We start from the raw sequence: 21,452 nt of genomic DNA, 5'->3' as shown, positions 1-21,452 counted from the left end.
ACTCTTCTCCAGGACCAAGGAACTCAGTTCAGTTCAGTTGCTCAGTTATGTCCGACTCATTGTGACCCCGTGGACAGCAACATGCCAGGCTTCCCTGTCTGTCACCAACTCCTGGAGCTTGCTCAAACTCATGTCCATTGAGTGAGTCAGTGATGCCATCCAACCGAATTATCCTCTGTTGTCCCCTTCTCCTCTTGCCTTCAATCTTTCCCAGCATCAGGATCTTTTCTAATGGGTCAGTTCTTTGCATCAGATGGCCAAAGTATTGGAGTTTCAGCTTCAGCACCAGTCCTTCCAATGAATATTCAGGACTGATTTCCTTTAGGATGGACTGGCTGGATCTCCTTGCAGTCCAAGGGACTGTCGAGAGTCTTCTCCAACACTACAGTTCAAAAGTATCAATTCTTAGGTGCTCAGCTTTCTTTATAGTTCAACTCTCACATCCATATATGACTACTGGAAAAACCATAGCCTTAACTAGATGGACCTTTGTTGGCAAAGTAACGTCTCTGCTTTTTAACATGCTCTCTAGGGTGGTCATAGCATTTCTTCCAAGGAGCAAGCGTCTTTTAACTTCATGGCTACAGTCACCATCTGCAGTGGTTTTGGAGCCTCCCAAAATAAAGTCTCTCACTGTTTCCCCATCTATTTGCCATGAAGTGATGGGTCTGGATGCCATGATCTTAGTTTTTTGAATTCTGAGTTTTAAGCCAACTTTTTCACTCTCCTCTTTCACTTTCATCAAGGGGCTTTTTAGTTCTTCTTTGCTCTCTGCCATAAGGGTGGTGTCATCTGCATATCTGAGGTTATTGCTGTTTCTCCTGGCAATCTTGATTCCAGCTTGTGCTTCATCCAGCCTGGCATTTCACATGATATACTCTGCATATAAATTAAAAAAGCAGGGTGACAATATATAGCCTTGACATACTCCTTTCCCAATTTGGAATCAGTCTGTTGTTTCAGGTCTGGTTCTAACTGTTGCTTCTTGACCTGCATACAGATTTCTTAGGAGGCAGGTAAGGTGATCTGGTATTTCCATCTCTTGAAGAATTTTCCACAGTTTGTTTCCACACAGTCAAAGGCTTTGGCATAGTCAATAAAAAGAAGTAGATGTTTTTCTGGAACTCTCTTGCTTTTCTGATTATCCAAGGGATGTTGGCAATTTGATCTCTGGTTCCTCTGCCCTGTCTAACTCCAGCTTGAACATCTGGAAGTTCACGGTTCACGTACTGTTGAAGCCTGGCTTGGAGAATTTTGAGCATTTCTTTACTAGCACGTGAGATGAGTGCAATTGTGTGGTAGTTTGAGCATTCCTTGGCATTGCCTTTCTTTGGGATTGGAATGAAAACTGACCTTTCCAGTCCTATGGTCACTGCTGAGTTTTCCAAATTTGCTGGCATATTGAGTGCAGCACTTTCATGGCATCATCTTTTAGGATTTGAAACAGCTCAACTGGAATTCCATCACTTCCACTGGCTTTGTTCGTAGTGACGCTTCTTAAGGCCCATTTGACTTCACATTCCAGGATGTCTGGCTGTAGGTGAGTGATCACACCATCGTGTTACCTAGGTCATGAACATCTTTTTTGTACAGTTCTGTGTATTCTTGCCACTTCTTCTTAATGCTTCTGTTAGGTCCATACCATTTCTGTCTTTTATTGTGCCCATCTTTGCATGAAATGTTACCAAGGGATGGGTAACTCCTATTTGTCCTCCCTTTCACATTGCCCCAAGCTACTTACTCTGAGTCTGTATGCATGCTCTGCTGCTGCGGATGCTGCTCAGTTGCTTCAGTCGTGTCCGACTCTGTGCAACCCCATAGACGGCAGCCCACCAAGGCTCCCCCGTCCCTGGGATTCTCCAGGCAAGAACACTAGAGTGGGTTGCCATTTCCTTCTCCAATGCGTCAAAGTGAAAAGTGAAAGTGAAGTCGCTCAGTTGTGTCCGACTCTTAGCGACCACACGGACTGCAGCCCAGCAGGCTCCTCCATCCACGGGATTTTCCAGACAAGAGTACTGGAGTGGGGTGCCATTGCCTTCTCTAGTACGCATGCTCAATCATGTCCAACTCTTTGTGACCCCATGGACTGTGGCCCACCAGGCTCCTCAGTCCATCAAGTTTTCCAGGCAAGAATACTCCAGGGGAATCTTCCGAACCCAGGGATCGAACCCACATCTTCTGTGTCTCCTGCATTGGCAGTCAGATTCTTTACCACTGAGCCACCTGGGAAGCATTCCGAATCTTTAACCTTTCAGTTATCCTGATTATATTTGCAACTAAGTCATGCAAGCAAAAGTTATTTTCACATAATCATGAGGTCCTTTTAGAGCTATCCAGTTTAATTCTGGAAGTACTCAGGGTTCCCCTCTTTCTTGATTTTTCTTTCCTGTCTGGAATGGAATGTTGGGCTCCACATGTTGTTGAGACTGTGAGAAACTTTGAACCCATAAGTTCAAGCTTGGTGAGTATGTGTCTGTTTCCTGGACGCACTTGCCAAGGACCTGTATAAAAAGTGAATCTGCCCCCCCAGGGCCTGTTGGATCTGCTCCGGGATAATGGGTGCCCTGGGGTTCTTCTTGTCCCTAACCAGAAGCTATTTCCTGTCCTCTGGGTCGGCCTGCAGCCTGCTCTGACCCGCCGGGGCCGTGGTGCTGGGCTGGAGCCCCCAGTGCTGCACGTCTCCCTGAGCCGCAAGGTGGGCCACGCCGGTCACGTCTCCCTGGACAAAGCAGAAATAAATCACACACCAGCCCCTGCTTAAGATCTGATGAAATTCTCCATTTCCTCTCCAAATTGAATTCCTCCCGAAGGATTGGAGCGGCTCCTGAGAGTAATGAAGGCACTCCTTCCTCCTCTGCTAGAAGCGTGTTTTAAATTAGCGGACACAGCCTTCTAATCTGCGTCGGGAGGGAGCTTTTAGGAACAGTCTTGAGAAACTGTTTTCAGACCAGAAATGATATTTTTAAACTTGGGGGCGGGGAGGCAGCAGACAGACAATACCACGTGGCCTTTGTCGGGAGGCAGCCCCGCTGGTGGTCTCCTGGGAAGGAAGGAGCACACGCGTCCTGCTGGGGCCCTGCCCGGCCCCCTGCCCTCCCCGCCCCCCTGCCCTGCCCCACCCCCTGCTCTGCCCCGCTGGCCCCAAGATCACTTGCAGTGAGAATTTATGACGGAGAATACAAATAAGAGGGGATTGTGCTTTTTGAGAGTTGAAAATATTCCTTTCCCACCCATTTCTTATTTGGGAAAAATGATCAACTCTGTGATTTTGAAAAAAAGTTTTAAAAGAACCATTTTTAGGATGAAGATGTCACTGAAGTGATTATCTTCCATCCTCTGTAATGATGATGAATCAACAATTTGGCATTTGTAGAGGCAGTTGACACAGGCCCTTTCAAGGGAAAAAAGAAAAAAAGAAAACCCGTTTTCAAATGGAGCTTGTCAGAGTGAAGACTGATGCCCGGCTGACTGACTAGGACCAAGAATACAATTCTGACAACTTGGGAAAATGTGAGGAGCCCAGGGGTGAAACTTATAAATCAAGTGAAAGGTTTGAGTAGAAAATTCTAAACATTCATTCTGTTTTGAAGGAGGGTGTGAAAGAGATTATCTGTTGGTAGAGGAATATTTAATATTACTCCTTGAAGTGAGTTTGAGCATTATACTGTTCTTCATTCATTGTTGAAAAAAAGCAGTTTAAAAATTCTAGTTACCATGAAAAATCCTGACATTTAAGTTCAAAAGGAGAGGAGTAAATTCTCCTTAACTTGAAAAAAAATTGTATTGGTCCTTTTATGTCAGGATTTTGTTAACAACCCTTGAGAAAGATTATCAAAACCTCACTCTGCGTTTTAATTTAGTTTAAGAAAAAAGCCATTTTCTTTATAGGGAGGTATGATCCATAGGTAAAACCCAACCTTAGACAGAAAACTCCGCTGCAGGAGAATTTGGGATCTGGTTCTCAAACTGGAAAATTGCTTTTCAGGGAGAAGGTCATGTTTTTCACTGATAATAGGGTCACTTGTATCAAGCGAAATGCGCATCCTTCCAATCTAGAAGGAAGTTTAAACTTCGGTTTTCTCAGAAGACAGTAGGAAACACATTTCTCTCTGGCTAGGAAGAGAGTATTGAGGACAGGGAATGGGAATTTAGGCACCAGTCCAGCAATGTCTGGATCTGTCCTAAGCCCAACCAAGGCCAGGGTGGTATCTCCAAAATACCGGGTCTGGTGGAGACAACGAAGACTGTTGAAGGGGAAAAATTACAGGACAGGAAAATGAAATGCCACCCCCACACAGCTGCTTTGTGCATTCCTTCAGCCCTCTCAGACTTTGATATTTGCATAAAAGGGCCTGGATCAACTTCCACACTGGGACAAAGCAGCCAGCAGGTCGCCGTGGACGGCGCAGGCTTTTCCTCATGAACAGTCTGCAATTTCACAGTCATCAGCGTGTGTACCGCTCCTGGGCCGAGGGGTCAGCTCAGCCACACCACGTCTGTAACTCTGCGTGCACCGTCTGGATCTCTGGCCAGCAGACCTTTCCAACGCAGGCTTGTCTTTGAGCCTGTTTACAAAGCCTGAAGTTACTTCTGTTTTGTTTTAGCCAAAAGGGTGAAGTGCTGCCAGCAGTATGTCTGGAATGTTATTTACTTGGTACATTTCTGTGGCTTTTCTTTGTAGCGCTGCACATGCCAGAGCAAGGGGTCATTTACTTGAAAATGCCAGGTTTCGCAGTTTGTCTTCTCCATGGGCGACTTTCTCAGGAAGAGGAAGTTTAGCTCCTGTGCCTCTTGGTTCCCTCCCACCCTCCTCCCTTCTCTCACCCTTCCCTCTTTTCCTTCCTGCGTTGCTTCCTGCCTTCCTTTTTCTCCCTCTGAGTTAGTGCTCTGAAATACTGTTGGCGCCTGCTGCATTGCACCCTTATATCCTAAAGGTCCCAGCTACACTTTTATTTCCCAGAGTTTCTGGTGGACTCTGCTGAGATCCTGGCAGACGCTTTCTCATTTGCGTGCCTGCCCTGTTATTATTTCACATGAAAGCTGTCTGTTTTGGCACACATGACTGCCGCGATTTCAGTTGAGCTCCCTGAGCTGAATGGGTGATGTTGTGCAAGGGAAATACAGGTGGGGTTTTCTCTACTGGTGGCCGTGGGGGCGGAGGACAAATCTGCAAGCAGTTCTGGCTTGTGCAGAGCCCACATGATGGCAAATGCGTGGCTTTTAAACGAAGGAACCAGTGTGTACAGTTTCTTAATTTGGAAGGTTTCACAACTGCTTGTGTTCAATTGATGGAGGAGAGGTGTTGTTTTTTTTTTTTTTTTTCAAAGCAAATTCTTCATTCATAAGACTGTAAACAAGTCCTGGATAAATGAGAAATACCGAAGCACAGGAGGTACTCCCTTTACCTCTTCTCTTGTCAGCCTCCCTTCCTGCCATTTCATCAATGCAGCTCTAATCATGGTGTTTGGAGTTTTAAAGCAAAGTATGGGAAATGAGATTAGATATTAATAAATCTCCCTGGCTGGTGCCAGCCCCGGGGCCATTTGCACACCTGAGTGAGTTAACTTCCTTCTCTCTGCCTATCATTGTGTCATGTGAATTATAAGCATCTGTAGATAGGAAAAGATACCTTTGAAAACCTCAGCCTTACAGAGATTCAGCCTTTATCACAGTCTCTTGAAACCTCACCCATCCATGGCACCTGTGAGTTTGTTACCTCTGTAACCAGCCCTGGCCTGAAATAGAAAATGTTTGGTTCCATTCTTCTCGGCTTTTCCTGTCCTTCTGCGTGACTTCTCACTTTGTCTGTAAGCTACTCGGATTTTTGGCTGAAGGGTCTTCTTTGATCAGTGTCTTGACAACATGGGCTTCACGTTCCCACACCTGCTCTTCTTTTACAGTCCAGATTTCAGGGTAAATGCTTCCATCGCCTTGTAATTTCTTCAGTGTAAACCTCAGTGCAGGTTACTTATTACAGGTAATAGCCTTTTGATGACGGAGACAACTGCTTGGCAGAAACGGCAGCCTGAGCCGCTGCCAGGAACGCAAACTGCCACTTTATTTATTTCTAAAAGCATCTAAGCTGCGAGCCTATCGGTCGTGATCTAGCATGCACATGATAATAACAGGCTGGCAGGGCTGAGAAAGCTGCCCCAGGGGGTGGCCGTGACGACAGGCCCTGACAAGACTCTTGTGTGTTTTCTCTCCCATTATCCCCAGCCCACACATCGTCTTCCTCTCTCAGAGCACCTTGACTGGAATGAGCCAGCTCTGTGGGACCCGTCTCTGCCATGAAATTGCTCACGCCTGGTTTGGCCTGGCGATTGGGGCTCGAGACTGGACGGAGGAGTGGCTGAGTGAAGGGTTCGCCACTCACTTGGAAGATGTATTCTGGGCCAAGGCACAGCAGGTAAGTTTCAAGTGCACTAAGCATTTCAGTATCCAGAGTCAAGTTCAACTGAGTCTTTCGCTCATTCAACAGAAAAGTATTGAGTGCTCATTATGCACCTAGCCCCTTGTTCTGTTTGCTTTGTAAATGAGAAGGGAGACCTTGCTCCCCATGGGGTTCACTGGGGTTCGTGATCTAGTGATGACAGGGAGACCAGGTAGGTAAACGACAGCATCTGCAACTTGCAGGGATGAGTACTGTCAAGAAAACGAAGCCAGATAGAGAGGGGTGGAGGAAGTGCTGTTTTAGAAGGTGCTCATCGGAGAAGGTCTCTGATGAGGAGACGTTTGAGCAAAGACTTGCAGGACAGGTGGTGCTGCGGCATACTCAAGCACTCCTTTGTGGTTGTGGTTGTGTTGACATCGACCGTGTTCTGCTTTGTTAAGTGATGAGATGAAAGTTTAAATCCAGAGTCATGATTTTAGATGTCTGCTCAAGTAATGAGGAATGAAGCAGTCGGTGTTGCAGATTAGGGAACGGGGAGGACTGTGGTACACCGGCCGCTTCCCCTCAGTTCTGACCAATTGCTGTCATGTTGAAAGGAGGGCTTGATAGAGCCTGGACTTCTAGTGTTTTGAAAGAAACTATGACTCTGGATTTTTATGTGAAATTTATCAGTGTGAAAAATATGCAGACCAAATACACACCGAGGCCAGACCTGCTCAACACACTCCTAGTTTACAACCTCTGCTTAAGAATTCGCCACCAGCAATAAGGAAGCTAACCTGCTTCCTGCTTACCTCCTGCTTGTTTTCCAATTCCTAATATCTGGTCACATCTTTTCCCCTACCATCTCTGCATACTGGACGATTTGAATTCTGAAATTCACAAGTTTGTACACATCTGCATGATTTTGTTCAAGTTCCTTCTGCCTGTTGAAATCCTGTATATCTTTCACTAGCCAGCTCAAGGTCACCTTCCTTTGATAGCCCAGGCTCTTCATCTCATTCACAGTTCAGTAATGCTCTTCTAGAAACTTTGAGTTTCCACTGTAGTTGTACTTACCTCTTTTTTCTCACTTGTTTCTTCTTCCTGCTATCCTCATGAGTAGGCGATAACCTCTTTCACAGTGGCACAGTGTCCTGCTCATCCTCCCACCCCGCTTTCCCACCTTGGCTACTGAGCTAGCAGTGTGTATAGCCGTGTCCCCCTCCACGCAGAATCCTGTGAAGAGAGGTCACATGGCAGATTCTTGAGCAGAAAGGCTGGGTCTGAAGTAGGACCTGGGTTGGAATCCCAGCTTTGCTGCTTGCCAGCTTTGTGAGTGTCAGGAGGTTAAGTCACCTCTCTGAGGCTCAGTTTCCTCATTTATAAAATGCTTAACCTTGCAGAGTGGAAGGGGTGGTGTGTGAATGAGCTTATTAGCACCGTGCCTGACACACAGAGTGTGTGCGAGAAATACCAGTTGTCCTTCTTGTTCTCGTCATCTTTGTTTTTGCCACCACCTTGCGTGGAGTAGGCATTCAGCAAGGATTCTCTCACCATCTCTCCCCTGAGGTGCTTCCACCTGAGACAGTCAGATTTGTGCTATTCTGGTCATCATGAGTGTACGTCAGGTGTCTGATGACCATCTCTCTGCCCTTTATGTCCTGAATCCCCAAAGAGCACTCCCCCTTTATCCTTCCTCTTGCCTCTACCTTCTGGAATCTCTCTGCTTGGGTCCTGCCTCTAGCTGTTCTGCCCTGCATCTGTCGGTACTGATAGAGGCACAAAGCTGGCCTGGCTGCATCTCACAGCTGTAAACCTTCCATGTGTCCATTCTCTGCTAGATTCATAGAGATAAAAGGCTAAGTCCACAACGCTGCTTTGAAAAAGATCAGAGTCTAATTTTGAAGATAAGGAAAGCATAGAGTGGAAGGAAGAAGAAAATAAGATAGCAAAGAGAGGTAAACACTAATTAGTGTGGGAGTTCAAAGGTGAAAGAGGCTGGATATGAGAAAATCCAGAAAACCTTCTTGGAGATGACTTCTTATGAGCCTCAAAGGGAAAATAGGGGTTAAAGTTTCTCTGTCCCTCCTTTACCCTTAACCTGGAGTAGGGAGCAGTCCACCTCATCATCCTTTAAGCTACGTGCAGTAATTCTTCAATATATGAAACCGCAGATACCCTCTGAAGCGAAGTGTCCATTCTGGAATCAGCACAAAGTTTGGAAACATTTCCAGGGTTCACCCCTTGCTCTGATCCCTTCCTTGAAGGTTGAATAAAACTGAGCTGCTGGTGGTCCCTGCCAAGCCTCCTCAGCCAGAGAAAAGTGCTCCTCGGGGCAGGAAAGGGTGGGTGGCCTCAGGGGACTCTCCCGGTCAACAAGTTACTTCATCCCTGAACAAGGCATGAGGGTGCAATGTTACTTTTCTGCCCAGGAGACTGTACTTTGCAGTGCCACACATTATCAAGTACCGCAAAGGGGAGTGGGGGATCTCTGAACCAGGAGATAGAAACCTCCACTCCTCTCAGTGGGATTCCATAGAGAGAAGTGAATTGAATTAGTGGCAAGTTGAGTCATTTAACTTGTCATCAACTTGGAGAAAGTCTAGACTTCTTCACAGGTGTCTTAGTCAGCTCAGGATGCCATAACAAAGGACCACAGACCAAGAGACTTAAACAGGCTGGGAAGTTCAAGATCAAGGTGCTGACAGGCTTGGTTTCTGATGAGGCCTCTCTTCCCTGGCTTGATAAGGGCCATCTTCTCATTATGTTGTTACATGGCCCAGAGAGAGAGTTTCAGTGTCTCTTCCTCTTCTTACAAAGACACCAACCCTATTGGGTTAGGGCCTTATCCTTTTGAACTCGTTTAACCTTAATTACCTCCTTAGAGGCCCCTATCTCCAAACACAGTCACACCAGTGACTAGGTCTTCAACATAGGGTTTCCTGCTGGGGGAACACAATTCAGTCCATAACAACAGGACACACAGATTTTGCTGATCGTGTTCACCACTGCTAGCTACTTGGCACTTCTGTCCCTCCTTGAATGGCAGCCTGCTCCCTGGCCAACCTTAACCTTCCCCATTTTTAAAACATTTCACACTCTTTCCAGGCCCCATGAGCTTTGTACATGCTTCCCCTCTTCCTGAAATTTCTCCTCTCCTAGCTGACTCCTGCTTTCCCTGAGGGCCAGTTCAAACCCCATACCCTCCCCAGGAAAACCTTCTGAACACCCTGGTTGTCCTGGGAGCTCTGGGGTCCTTCTTCAGCCCCTACCATCCATCACTGGACTCCAATGGTTAGTATTCTCATCTGTCTCCCTCGACTCCTCAAGGTCATAGTTGTGTCCATTATGTCCCCAGGGCCTAGCAGAGAATCAGTAAATATCTGTTAGTTTCCAGGAATGCCTGTAGACACTGACGGTTCCCTCCCCAGTGGATGTCCTGCCTCCCACCCCACCCACCCCCCACTGTGGCATTTAAAGCCGAGGGGCCTTGTGAGCACACGGGTGACAGCAGCCAGTTCTGCTCAGTAGGGCAGGGGTGATGGCCTTCCCGCCCGAGAGGGAGTCTAGGCATTGGGCTCTTCCTGGTTATATGCAAACAGAGTCATCTGGGTTACATTAGCTCCCCTGTAAACAGCCCTTAACAAAACTGGGGGCTGGGAAAAAATAGGAGGTAAATGGAGGGGACCTTTCCCACCCTGTGCGAAAAGACAAGGCAAGAAAGGGCTGGATGGAATCAGAGTGGAAACCAGCCCCTAGGGAGGTCTGCTCTCTCCAGGGCAGGACAAGGGGGGCGTGGTGGGGGGGCGGTGGAGGGGGAGGCTGTCGGACCAGAGGGCACCTCCCAAACAGGCAGCGCTGGAGGGCGGCCTGGTTCTTAGTCTGAGGACCTAAAAGACCTCTTTGGCCCTAGGACTTTTCCTATGGGGCACAAAGCGCAGTGGGGGCTGTCTGTGCCATCCCCCCCTGAAACAAAGCCCGCCACTCCACTGGGCGGCTCTGACTCTGCAGAGGACAGCAGTGACTGTGTTTTGTGTATGTGTGTTTGTGCGTCTGTGCTCCAAGCAGCTGGCCCCCCACGAGGCCCGGGAGCAGCAGAAGCTGAGGGCTTGCCTGCGCTGGCATCGCCTCCAGGATGAGGTGCAGAACTCCCCGGAGGAAATGCAGGTGTTGAGGTAAAGCCCCCATGATCCTGTCACCTTCCCATCCTCCCTATCACGCTCCTGCTTCCCTTCAAGGCACATCCAGGCCATCTCTTAAATCTGCCGGGTTTCCTTTTTAAATTAAATTGGGCTAGATTACTCATCCTCCCAGGGATGTGACTGTTAACATTTTAAGTCTTTCAGGGCGTGGGTTTGGATTTGCCTTCTGACATTTTCCTGGTGTCTGTGTTCAGGAAAAAAAAGTAGCACAGGGCCATTTCCAGGATCAAATTCTTCATTTGAAGTTCTAATGGTCACTTCACATGGTGACCGTGGACTCGGAGAAGGTGAGGGTCTGTTAGCCTGGCAGACAGTAACCCTTTAAAGCCAAAAGGAGAAAAGAAAAAAAAAAAAAAAAGCCTTTAGGAAAATATTGATTCCTAAGTGTTTAGTAGTAACAGATGTTTGTGTCAATGGGGCCTTTTGTTCCGGCTGGGTCCCCGGCAGGAGGCCACTCCCGTGCTGGTGGGAGGATTCTACTCTTGGCTCCCTGGTTTTATTTTCAGAGCGTGTCTTGCAACACTTGTAAGATTACTTCTCGCCATTTCACCATTATTTTTTATTTTTTTTTTTTTGGTTTCTCTCCTCTCCTTTTCTTCACTTCTCTAAATAGTTGTTTATCTGAAACCTTGAGCCTAGGCCCCAGGAGCACTGTGGTTACTATGGCAACAGAAGCTTTCCTCCTGCCCCCCTGTTGACTGGAGCCAAGCCTTTGGAATCTGCAGTCAGACAGGTGGGAAGGCGGCCATCCAGGAATCGCCCCTTATTTTAGATGGCAGCCCCCAGGGCCAGTCTACCGCCTGGGTAGAAAGAAGCCTGCCTGGACCAGTTCTGTTGCCATTTGTTTTTAAATAAAAACCCCCCTTCTGCAGTGACTGCACACTAAGGCCGAGGTCTGAGGGAAATGCCGAGCCCAACCTGACCCCAGCGAGGCTAGCCAGTGCTTTTGTGCAGCAGCGCTGGGTGTGGCCCCTCTTCCCAGGGAGATGTCTTCCCTCGCACACTAACCGCAGGCGTCAGCTGACTCATCCATTGTTTAGGAGCCAGGAGCCTGCCCTCCCCACCCAGTGCCACTATGAGCATCCTTTCCCTCAGCTGCCAGAAGGGCGACACCCATGGCCACCGTGGATAGGGCCACCGCTCTCTCAGAACTTTCACTTAGCAGGGACCCTCTTGTGTGCACAGCTTAGTTACAGGCAGTGAGAAGCTGATGCGAAGGGAACCCGGAGATTTATAGTAGGGGGGGTGGAGTGCCTCTTGGAGGAGCACCAAGGCCTGCAGGCAGGAAAGGGCCTGGCATGCTGGGGTTGAGGAAGAAAGAGCGGTGGTGGTGCAGTTGGAAGGTCGGGAGAGGCGGGCGGGAGCTGGATCATTTGGCCTTGTCCTGAGTTGCTCCAGGGCCTTAAGGTCAGAGGATCTGACCTGTCTGGTGTTTTGACACTGCTTCGCTGGCCGCTGTGTGGCATGGATTGCAGGCAGCAGACAAAAAGCAAGGAGGAAGGTTAGAAGTTGCAGTAGTCTACACTACCCCTGGCGGCGGGGTAGACGCAAGAAGCAGGCCTGTTTAAGACATGCTTTGGCAGTGGAACTGGCAGATCTTTGGTCTACTGAATATGGAGAAAAGGAAAATGAAAGTGTCTAGAATGACTTCTAGGCTTTTGACTTGAGCAGCTGGGTAGACAGATGGTGATGCCATTTGGTGAGATGGTAAAGACTTTGGGAGGAGCAGGCTTTGGAGGGAAGAATAAAGATTTCGGTCTTGCGTGTTGTTAACTGTGATGTGCCAAATAGACATTCAGTATGGAGACTGCAGTGGGGTTTACAAGTCAGGAGCTCAGTGGAGAGCCTGAAACATTCACCCTTATGGATACTTACAATTCTGAGCCTGTTGAAATCACCAGGTAGAAAAAAAGAAAAGTGAGAGAAGAGGTTGGGAGGAAGATGAGGAGTCAGCAGAGAAACTGGGAAAATCAATGCAGAGAAAACCCAGAGGCCAGGAGTCATGGAAGCCAGGAGGGAAAATGAGTCAAGAAGGTGAAGTGGGGTGTCAGATGTTGCTGAGCAGTGTCGTAAAAGGGCTGGAGAGAAGTGACCTTTGTTTGGATCACATGAAAGATGTTGGTGACCTTGACATGCATGCATTTATTCATGAATGTGGAGAAGGGAGTCAGATTGGAGTGGGTAGAGAGTGCATGGGAGGTCAGGAAGCAGAGACACTGAGTCTGGACTTTGTGAGAGGAGTTGTGCTGGGAAGGGAGCAAGATGAGGGCCTGGGAGGTTTGTTTTAAGGCAGCTGATGCAGAAACAGACTGGTGTGTGAGCTGTGTAATTTCACCAATCCCGCCAAGACTCAAGGCTCTCAAGACTCAGTTTCCCCACTTTCCAAGTCTCTAAGTCCCTTCGATGCTTCCAGTTCTGAATGACCACAGACCATCTGAGTGGGTAAGGATATTATAACTAAAGTTAGTTGATGAAATGTGTTCCCAACATCTAAACAGCCAGATGTCCGCTGGGAAGTCAGTACACACATGCAGAGAGCCTTGTCTCGGGGCTTCATGGAACTTCTGACGTCCAAGAGCTTTTCCTTTGTGTGTGGAGCTGGGAGAAGGAATCCACTATTTTTAGACCCTTGTGCTAGAAGGCTTATTATGGCATTTGTTTTTCTTAGTATTCAGAAATTGTGTTTGCCTAAATTTAGGCTAACCATGAAATGAGTGCATTTGAAAGAGTGTTGCACATCAGTATGGAAAATATTGTTATCAGATGCACTTACAATGAAGAGGAAATGTTTCTGAACCTGCCCTGAATTGTATAGTCTCAGTTTAGTTTACTCCCATCCCTTAGAATTCTCCCTTAAATGGGCACAGAGAACCTAGAATGACAGAAAGTGAAAAGGAAAAACCAGGATTGTAAAAATTTATTCTCAGATTTTTGTTTTAATACAAAAATAAGACCTTGGAAAAGAAGTCTCATAAAATGATCATCAAAGATGCTATCTTTTCCCCCCTCTCTATTAAGATACCCCATGGTCTTGAAATAATGGACCCAGAACAATTTAGAAGTCTTAGTTTCACATTGCCAGATGCAGCGGAAACTTCAACTTATCTTTGCAACAACTTTCAACATGGTTGACCACTCTTTCTAAAAACACTTTCTTCTCTTGGCTTCTGTGTCGCAGTCTCCTTGATTACCTTCTGCTTCGCTGCTGGTCCTTCCTCACCTCTCCTGCTGGCTATTTCACATCTTCACTTAGGTGACTCGTGATTTTGAAAGACTGGTTAAGGTGTCCAACATCATATAGCTGGTTAAGAGCAGAGTGGGGGTTGAAATAATCCTTTTCCTACTCTATCTTCCTGCCTCTGAAGAACTCGATATAGCATTTAGTTGCAGTAAAAAAAAAAAAAAAAAAAACGAAAGAAAGAAAACTCCAGGCATCTTGAACTGTGGAAGGACATGAAAGGTTGTGTTGAAAAAAGAATTCTTAGACCAAAGCATCTTTGTGTTTTTACACGTAAGAGTGTATCTGATTATTTCAGTCAATATAGGGAAACAGCGAATTCAATATTGTGTTGATGATATTAAAGGAGTATTAACAAAGTGAGAAGAGAAAAATTAAAATTATGTTTGTCTCTGACTTGCTAATTTCAGTAATTTATAAGACCTGTTCCATTTGTACCTTCCATATTCCCAGTGTTGAATTACAGCTCTCATCAAATGTGTCTTAAATCGACCTAGTGGTAAGTTTTATTTGGTTACAGCAGTGTTTGGTTCCTTGTGTTTTCCTATCTCTCTCAGCCTTCACTGGCTGGGGAGCCTCTAACGTGTCTGCAGGCTCCTAAGGCATAGTTTCAAAAGGCTAGGGTCACATTACTACTGGCTCCATGCCTTTTCTCATTTGTTAATTATTAAAATGCCTTTCCCATAGACGAGACCCCAGTGGCTGTCTCCAGACCCTCCCTCACCTCTCCACCACCCCGGGCAGAACCGTTCACCCTGCAAAGCCTGATCTTACTGCCGTTCCACTCTCCCCTGCCTGGCAGCCACTGCTTTACTCTCTCCTATTCCTTTCCCCAACCCCCGGCCTAAGAGCCCCTCCCTAGTCCATTGTAGCAGCCGTGACTCTTGACTAGCAAGGTGCCTTCTGAAAGGCTCCCATGCCTCTGGTCTCCAGGGTATAGCTGCATCCGGCCTCTTCCAAGTGCTTTCAGTTAGCATATCATGACTGGCCAGCGGGATGGAAGAGCTCCGGTGGCAGGGTCAGAAGAAATCTCTGTTGGTTTTTATTGTTTGTGATTTATTGTCACTTCCCCCCTTTACTGGATTCATTGTTAAAAGTCAAACTCGTGCTGAGAAAACCTTAAAATATATCACGTTGAAGAGGTGCTGACAAGCCCAGAGTCTGACGTGGCTCTTTCTAACTACTGCCTCCACAGTTGATACGGTTCTAGAGAAATGTGAGCTCTTTTCGTATCTTCCTCGTGAATCCCTCGCTGCTCCCCCCCATTACAGAGACATCCCATAATAAGAGGAAACCCTTCAAGTCTGTAACTCTATGGCCAAAATGGAATGTTCCTGCCATGAGTCCTTTGAATTTGCACAGTACCTAAGCACAGTTTTCCATATTTCCCTTAAAAACCTGTATGTAAACCTTTTCTAGTATGCATGAAGTCTTCACCTTTAAAGTTTTTTTCAAAATTCTTATTTCTAATCCTTCAAGAACACAGCAATCTTTTCCCACCCACGTGTGGGAACGTGTCCATCCACAGCCACACAAGCCTTTCTCATGGAAAAACTCCAGCCCAGAGTGTCAGTCTTCACCACTGCTCCTCCACCCTGAGCCTGAACACTCCCTGGAATTCTTTCAGTGGCCCTGCAGGCACAAATAAATCCCTTCACTCCTCCTTGGGCAGCTCCCTTCTGTGTTGCCTTTGGTATCTATTCCAGACCTTCCCCTCCCTCCTTTCCTTCTCTTGCTCCTGCCCCAAAGAAAAGACTGAAACCACCAGCCTTTGATTCTGTAAGTACATCAGCATCCATGTCTATCCTGACCTCTCAGATGTCTGAGTGCTAACCTGACAGTCTCAGTACAACTAAAGAGAAATGTCCGGTTCCAGAAACAGAACTAGAAATGAATATGCCTTGATGCATATCACAGAGCTACATATATGAGTGAGCTTTAGACCCCTCTGTCTATAAGAGAGACACGAAGGAAGATTAGCATACCGAGGGAGGAAGAGGATCCTCCTTTGGACATGAACTGGGGTCACAAGTCTAGGGAAAATTGTTCCTAAGGGCCCTGTGCCCTTATGATCACCAGATCCTGTAAACATAGTTTACCTTATTAGGCTTAACTCATCAGGCTCCTCTCCTCTTAATCTTACCGTATTAGGCTCCTCTGCTTTGTTTGGTACTGTTAATAACTCTTTCCTTCTGGAAATTTCTGTTTCATGGCTGCCGCTCTTCTGGTTCTCCTTGGTCCTGTCTGCCATCCCTCTTCCATCTCCTTCACAGTCTTCATCTTCCTGTACTTAGAGTTGGCCTTCCCTAGGGGACCCCTCGTGACTGCTCATCCTCCTGGAGTGGTTTCATTTAAACACTTTCTCTTAGTGGGGATTCCTCTGAAGCACATGAAATTCTTGTCAAAGAGATTTGTTAGGAAGAAGTCTCAGAAGGGGAAAATGGAAGGGAGAATGGACTGCCAAGCCGGGTGCCATGATATCAAGTCAGGTTATACAGGAGTGCCCTGGAAGCAGTGTGGGTCTGCTTCAGAATGGTCCGCATCAGGGGCAAGGAGTGCAGAGAGTGAATGTTCCAGCGCCTGTCATCATTGCTGAGAGAGAAATACATTCCAGGTGCTTCTGGTTCTTGTGTTCACAGGCAAAAGAGGCTCAGGCGACCTGAGGGTCACATCTGACAAAGAGTCAAGAGAACATGCCGAGAGCTTATGTGGGCACAAATGGTGAAAGGGTCCCATGGGATATGAGTGGGGCATTAGCACAGCTGGCCACACCTCTCGTCTGTGCTGCAGGCTCCCAAACCTCCAGCTCTCTCTTAAAGATCAGATGTGAATGCTGAACTGTCCATATGACACCATCTCTCCCTGGTGGCTCAGATGGTAAAGAATCTGCCTGCAATGCTGGAGACCCAGGTTCGATCCCTGGGTTGGGAAGATCCCCTGGTGAAGGGAATGGTTACCTACTCTAGTATTCTTGCCTGGAGAATCCCCATGGACAGAGGAGCTTGGTAGGCTACAGTCCATGGGATCACAAAGAGTTGGGCACAGCTGAGCAACTAACATCTTCATTTTTCTTCTTTCTTTCTCCCTGTAGCCCACCAGGCTCCTCTGTCCATAGCAGTTCTCCAGGCAAGAATACTAAATGCTGGGTGCTTGATAAATGCTGAAGAAGTGAATGTTGTAGACAACATGATCTCTGTCTGAGTTTCTTTGTATATTATACAGAGAGTTGAAATATTGTTCACAACAGAGTAGATAGACAAATTCTAGGCTGCATCCTCAGAATTCAAAGAGCTACAAGTTTAATATTTGTAAGCTTAGTTAGAACGGGCCATTCAGAAGATGTGAGGCTTGAGCTTGGAGGGTAAGAGAGAATTGCATTGACGCTAGTAAAACAGTGAGGGGAAAGGAGCTCAATGAGCAAAGCCTGGCAGGCATAGACAGTGAATTGGCTGTGGACATAGCCATTAAGTGAGAAATGGGTTTCCTGACTAGGAGAACCATTAAGAACCTCTGAGACTGAAGGTGGACCAGGCTGAGTAATGGAGTTCCTTTGATGCCAAATTCAAGAGTTTGCATGTGACTGTCTAGGCAGTGGGAAACTTTTTTCAGTTCCAAGAATGACATAGTGAAAATGGCATTCTGGGAAGATTACCCAGCCTTTGGGATAACGTACAATCAGAGAGAGAGTATAGAGAGGCCAGATAGAATTAGATGGCTGTTTCAGGAACCCAGACCTGAGATTTGAAGAGCTTGGGACCCTCCTCTTAAACGGTCTAAGGCTTTGAATGAATCGCTCATTTGGGGTTTTTCAAAACTGATTGAAATGTCCATACAGCTTCAAGACAGCTTCTAATAAAAGGATGTAAAGCTGTCTCTGATCCTAGATAAGGACCGACCCAATAAAGGAACTGGTTGAATACGTGAGCTTTGTGAAGCTTGTTACCGCTTGAACAAGGTGAAGGACTACAGTCCCAGTGCCTTCTTGGCCAAGACCTAGTCTATCCTGCCTCTTTTTAGAAAAAAATCATCTGAGGATGCAGACCTAAACTCTCCAGAGCTCGTTAGTGCTCAGTTCTCAACCCAGGAGAAGTAGCATAGGGTTAAGTCAGCCTCGAAGCCAAACGCCTGGATTTAAGTCCAGTGGTGACTCCACTCCTTGCTATGTGACCTTGAGAGAGGTTCGCAACCAGACTGATCTTAGCTCCTCACGGTAGAATGGGAATAGTAACACAACAGTTTCCACTTTACAGGTGAATTTGAGCAATAAATGTGATGAATACATGCAAATCATTTAGAATACATGTGTTAGACTAAATCACAGGAAATTGCCATTTTGATCCATCTAAAATGACTGACTATTGTGAATTTCCTGTGGTTCAATCTATAGTAAATACTTAACACATGTTAGATACTGTCATCTAGACCCTCTGGCACCAGGTAAATGTTTGCTCAACAAGTGACAGAGGGCTCAAGGACGCAGCCCCGTGGCCAGCCTCACTCTCTCCTGGCTTATTCTGGTTTCTGTCTCCTCCTTCATGGCTGCCACCCTCCAGCTGGCGACCACGGAGGCACCCTGCTCCTGTCTCTTGGCCAAGCAGAGCCTAGAAACACCTACCTTTCCTCCTCACAAACTTGCAATTGGCTAGAATGTTCCAAAGTTAATTTTGCTAAGAAATTAAGAGAATTTTTTTTTTTTAGTCAGTTAGTTATTAGCCACACCTCACACAGCATGTGGGTTCTTAGTTCCCAAACCGGGGATTGAACCTGAGCTCCCTGTAGTGGAAGCTCAGAGCTTCTACCACTGGACTGCCAGGGAATTCCCAAGACAGCATTTTTTTTTTTTAAGTAAAAGAATGCCTGGTTACAAATAGAAAGGGTAAGATTAAAAGCAAGCACACCGCGCCGCCACCCTCCCTTCCCCCCCAAAAAATCTGAACATTAAACAGCGATGCTCAAATGAACAGCCTGAGGAAAGAATTAACTTGGCAATGCTTCTAAGACTGCTGGGAACCTATTTCTGGTCTAATCTCTACATAAGGGCCACCCTGGTGTCCCCTCTGGCTCTGCTGTGTACAGCTTCCCCGGCCTCTATGCAGAATCTGACTACAGCCCTGAGAAGAAGAACGTTCTTTGGTGTATGGCCTTCAGGAGTTCTAACCCGAGCTCAGACCACTAGCACTGGCCTGTGAGGGTCTCGATATCTGTATCTTGGAGCTCTTGCCCTCCACCCTCCGTCACTCAGGCTCAAGGTCCCCTCCACCCCGTTATCCCTGTCTGCTGTTTTTTGTTTCTGTTTTTTTGTTTGTTTGTTTTTAATTTGAATCACACACACTGGGCAGCTAGCTGTATAGACTGCTTCTACCCTTTCGTGACAGGAGGTTGCTGTACCTGTGCCAGCATTTTCTGAAAATCTTGAGGGGCTCCCAGCCAACCAGAAACAGACCCTGCCCTTTCCTGTCTCAAAGGCCAGCTCCACCCCCTTGAGCTGCCCACTCAGTTCCTGAGGGTGGAGGGACACCCTCAGCTCACACTTCTTTTACCCAGCAAAGATGACAGACACATCCTGAATAGTTGACTCAAATAACCTTTCCTTCTTCATTTTTCAGACCATTCTCTGGTTACTCATCACTCAAGTATTTCTAAGGGAGGGGTAGAATTCTCTTTGATAGGCCCATAATTACATATGTAATGTACCTGATGTTTCTTTTTTGCAATAGCATTTAGTAGACTACATTCTTTTTAAATATAGAAAAACATAAAGAAGAAATAAAGTAGTTCATAAGCACTACTAGTTAACCATGTTTTAAAAAAAAAGAAAACTCAGTTTCAGTTTCAGTTCAGTCACTCAGTCGTGTCCAACTCTTTGCGACCCCATGAACCGCAGCACGCCAAGGCCTCCTGTCCATCACCAACTCCCGAAGTCCATCCAAACCCATGTCCATTGAGTCGGTGATGCCATCCAACCATCTCATCCTCTGTCATCCCCTTCTCCTCCTGCCCCCAATCTTTCCCAGCATCAGGGTCTTTTCAGATGAATCAGCTCTTCACATCAGGTGGCCAGAGTATTGGAGTTTCAGCTTCAGCATCAGTCCTACCAATGAACATTCAGGACTGATTTTCTTTAGGATGGACTGGTTGGATCTCCTTGCAGTCCAAGGGACCCTCAAGAGTCTTCTCCAACACCACAGTTCAAAAGTATCGATTCTTCTGCGCTCAGCTTTCTTTATAGTCCAACTCTCACACCCATACATGACCACTGGAAAAACCATAGCCTTGACTAGATGGACCTTTGTTAGAAAAGCATAAAATTCCATCCCTACCACTGTAGTCCTCACCCTGAGATAATCATATTGTCTTGTGAATCCTTTGGAAAATAAGCCTTATAAGCATATATGCATAATTTTTCTATATTGCAACCCTGTGGGGTACTGATTCATTATAACACTATTTGCTTATGAAATATTTTCCTAAAAAATAATTCCTATATTACATAAACCACTCCATAATAGTTCACTCCTATTTTGCTCATCCTCTGAGGATATCTCATGCCCTCAGCCAATTCTAGCACTATCTGCATTACATTCTTGGGTAATGAATATTAATTTGCCATTCGGAAAAACTCTGAGCCAGTGCGTACTTTTGGCTGTAATCTCATGTAATCCTAAATTGACTCTCTTTTACAGATTATTTGTTTACTCCTTGTATGTCTCCCTCATGCTTTGCATTTAGTTTGTGTTTTGGCCAATTGCTGATCAAGAATGACTGACAAAAGCTGTACAATTATTTGACTGAAGCTCCTGCAAAGACACAAGAGAAAAATATCTTGGTGGTGGTTTAGTCACTAAGTCATGTCCGACTCTTGCGACACCATGGACTGTAGCCTGCCAGGCTCCTCTGTCCATGGGATTCTTTAGGCAAGAGTTCTGGAGTGGGTTGCCATTTCTTTCTCCAGGGGATCTTCCTGACACAGGAATCAAACCTGGGTCTCCTGCATTGCAGGCAGATTCTTTACTGACTGAGCTACGAGGGTAGCCCAAAATATTAACAAAAAGCAAAAAAAAAAAAAAAAATCTTACTATGTATTAAAACCCAATTTCATAGGGGCTCTTCCCCTTTTCAAGTCAATGGTTGAGGAGAGAAGGGATAAAAAAGAGGGACTGTATTTCTGTTAAACATTGTATTCAAGGGTCTAGTCAAAGTAATTAGCTAAGAAAGTAAAATAAAAGACATTCACATTGGAAAGGAAGAAGTGAAACTATCTTTTTGTGGATGACATAATCTATATGGAAAATTCTAAAGAATCCACCCCAAACACTGTTAAAACTAATAAACAAGTTCATTAAGATTGCAAGATACAAGAGCAGTATACAAAACATGGTTGTGCTTCTTTTTGTTTTAATTGAATATTGTGTTAGTTTCAGGTGTACAGCAAAGTGATTCAGTGAGTTTATATATATATATATATATATATATATAGAGAGAGAGAGAGAGAGAGAGAGAGAGAGAGATGCTGTGCTCATGTGTGTGCTCAATCACGTCCAACTCTTTGCGATGCCATGGACACTAGCCCACCAGGCTCCTCTGTCCATGGGATTTTCTAGGCAGGAATACTGGAGTTGGTTGCCATTTCCTTTCC

The 21,452-nt window shown here is 46.2% G+C and overlaps 1 protein-coding gene across 7 annotated transcripts in view; it reads left to right on the top strand.

The window, feature by feature from the left end:
- Positions 1–21,452, top strand: part of AOPEP (aminopeptidase O (putative)) — a 411,872-nt gene that overhangs the window by 246,004 nt on the left and 144,416 nt on the right. For all 7 annotated transcript variants that reach the window (XM_042243057.2, XM_027964237.3, XM_042243054.2 and 4 more), the window contains exons 6-7: positions 6,220–6,409; positions 10,445–10,551. In XM_042243057.2, the coding sequence (XP_042098991.1) occupies positions 6,220–6,409; positions 10,445–10,551 (297 nt within the window). The remainder of the gene's footprint in view (positions 1–6,219; positions 6,410–10,444; positions 10,552–21,452) is intronic.

Source organism: Ovis aries, chromosome 2 (genome assembly GCF_016772045.2).
Source record: "Ovis aries strain OAR_USU_Benz2616 breed Rambouillet chromosome 2, ARS-UI_Ramb_v3.0, whole genome shotgun sequence".
NCBI lineage: Eukaryota > Metazoa > Chordata > Mammalia > Artiodactyla > Bovidae > Ovis > Ovis aries.
The sequence above is the reverse complement of the archived record's forward strand: the minus strand, read 5'-3'. Positions and strand labels throughout refer to the sequence as shown.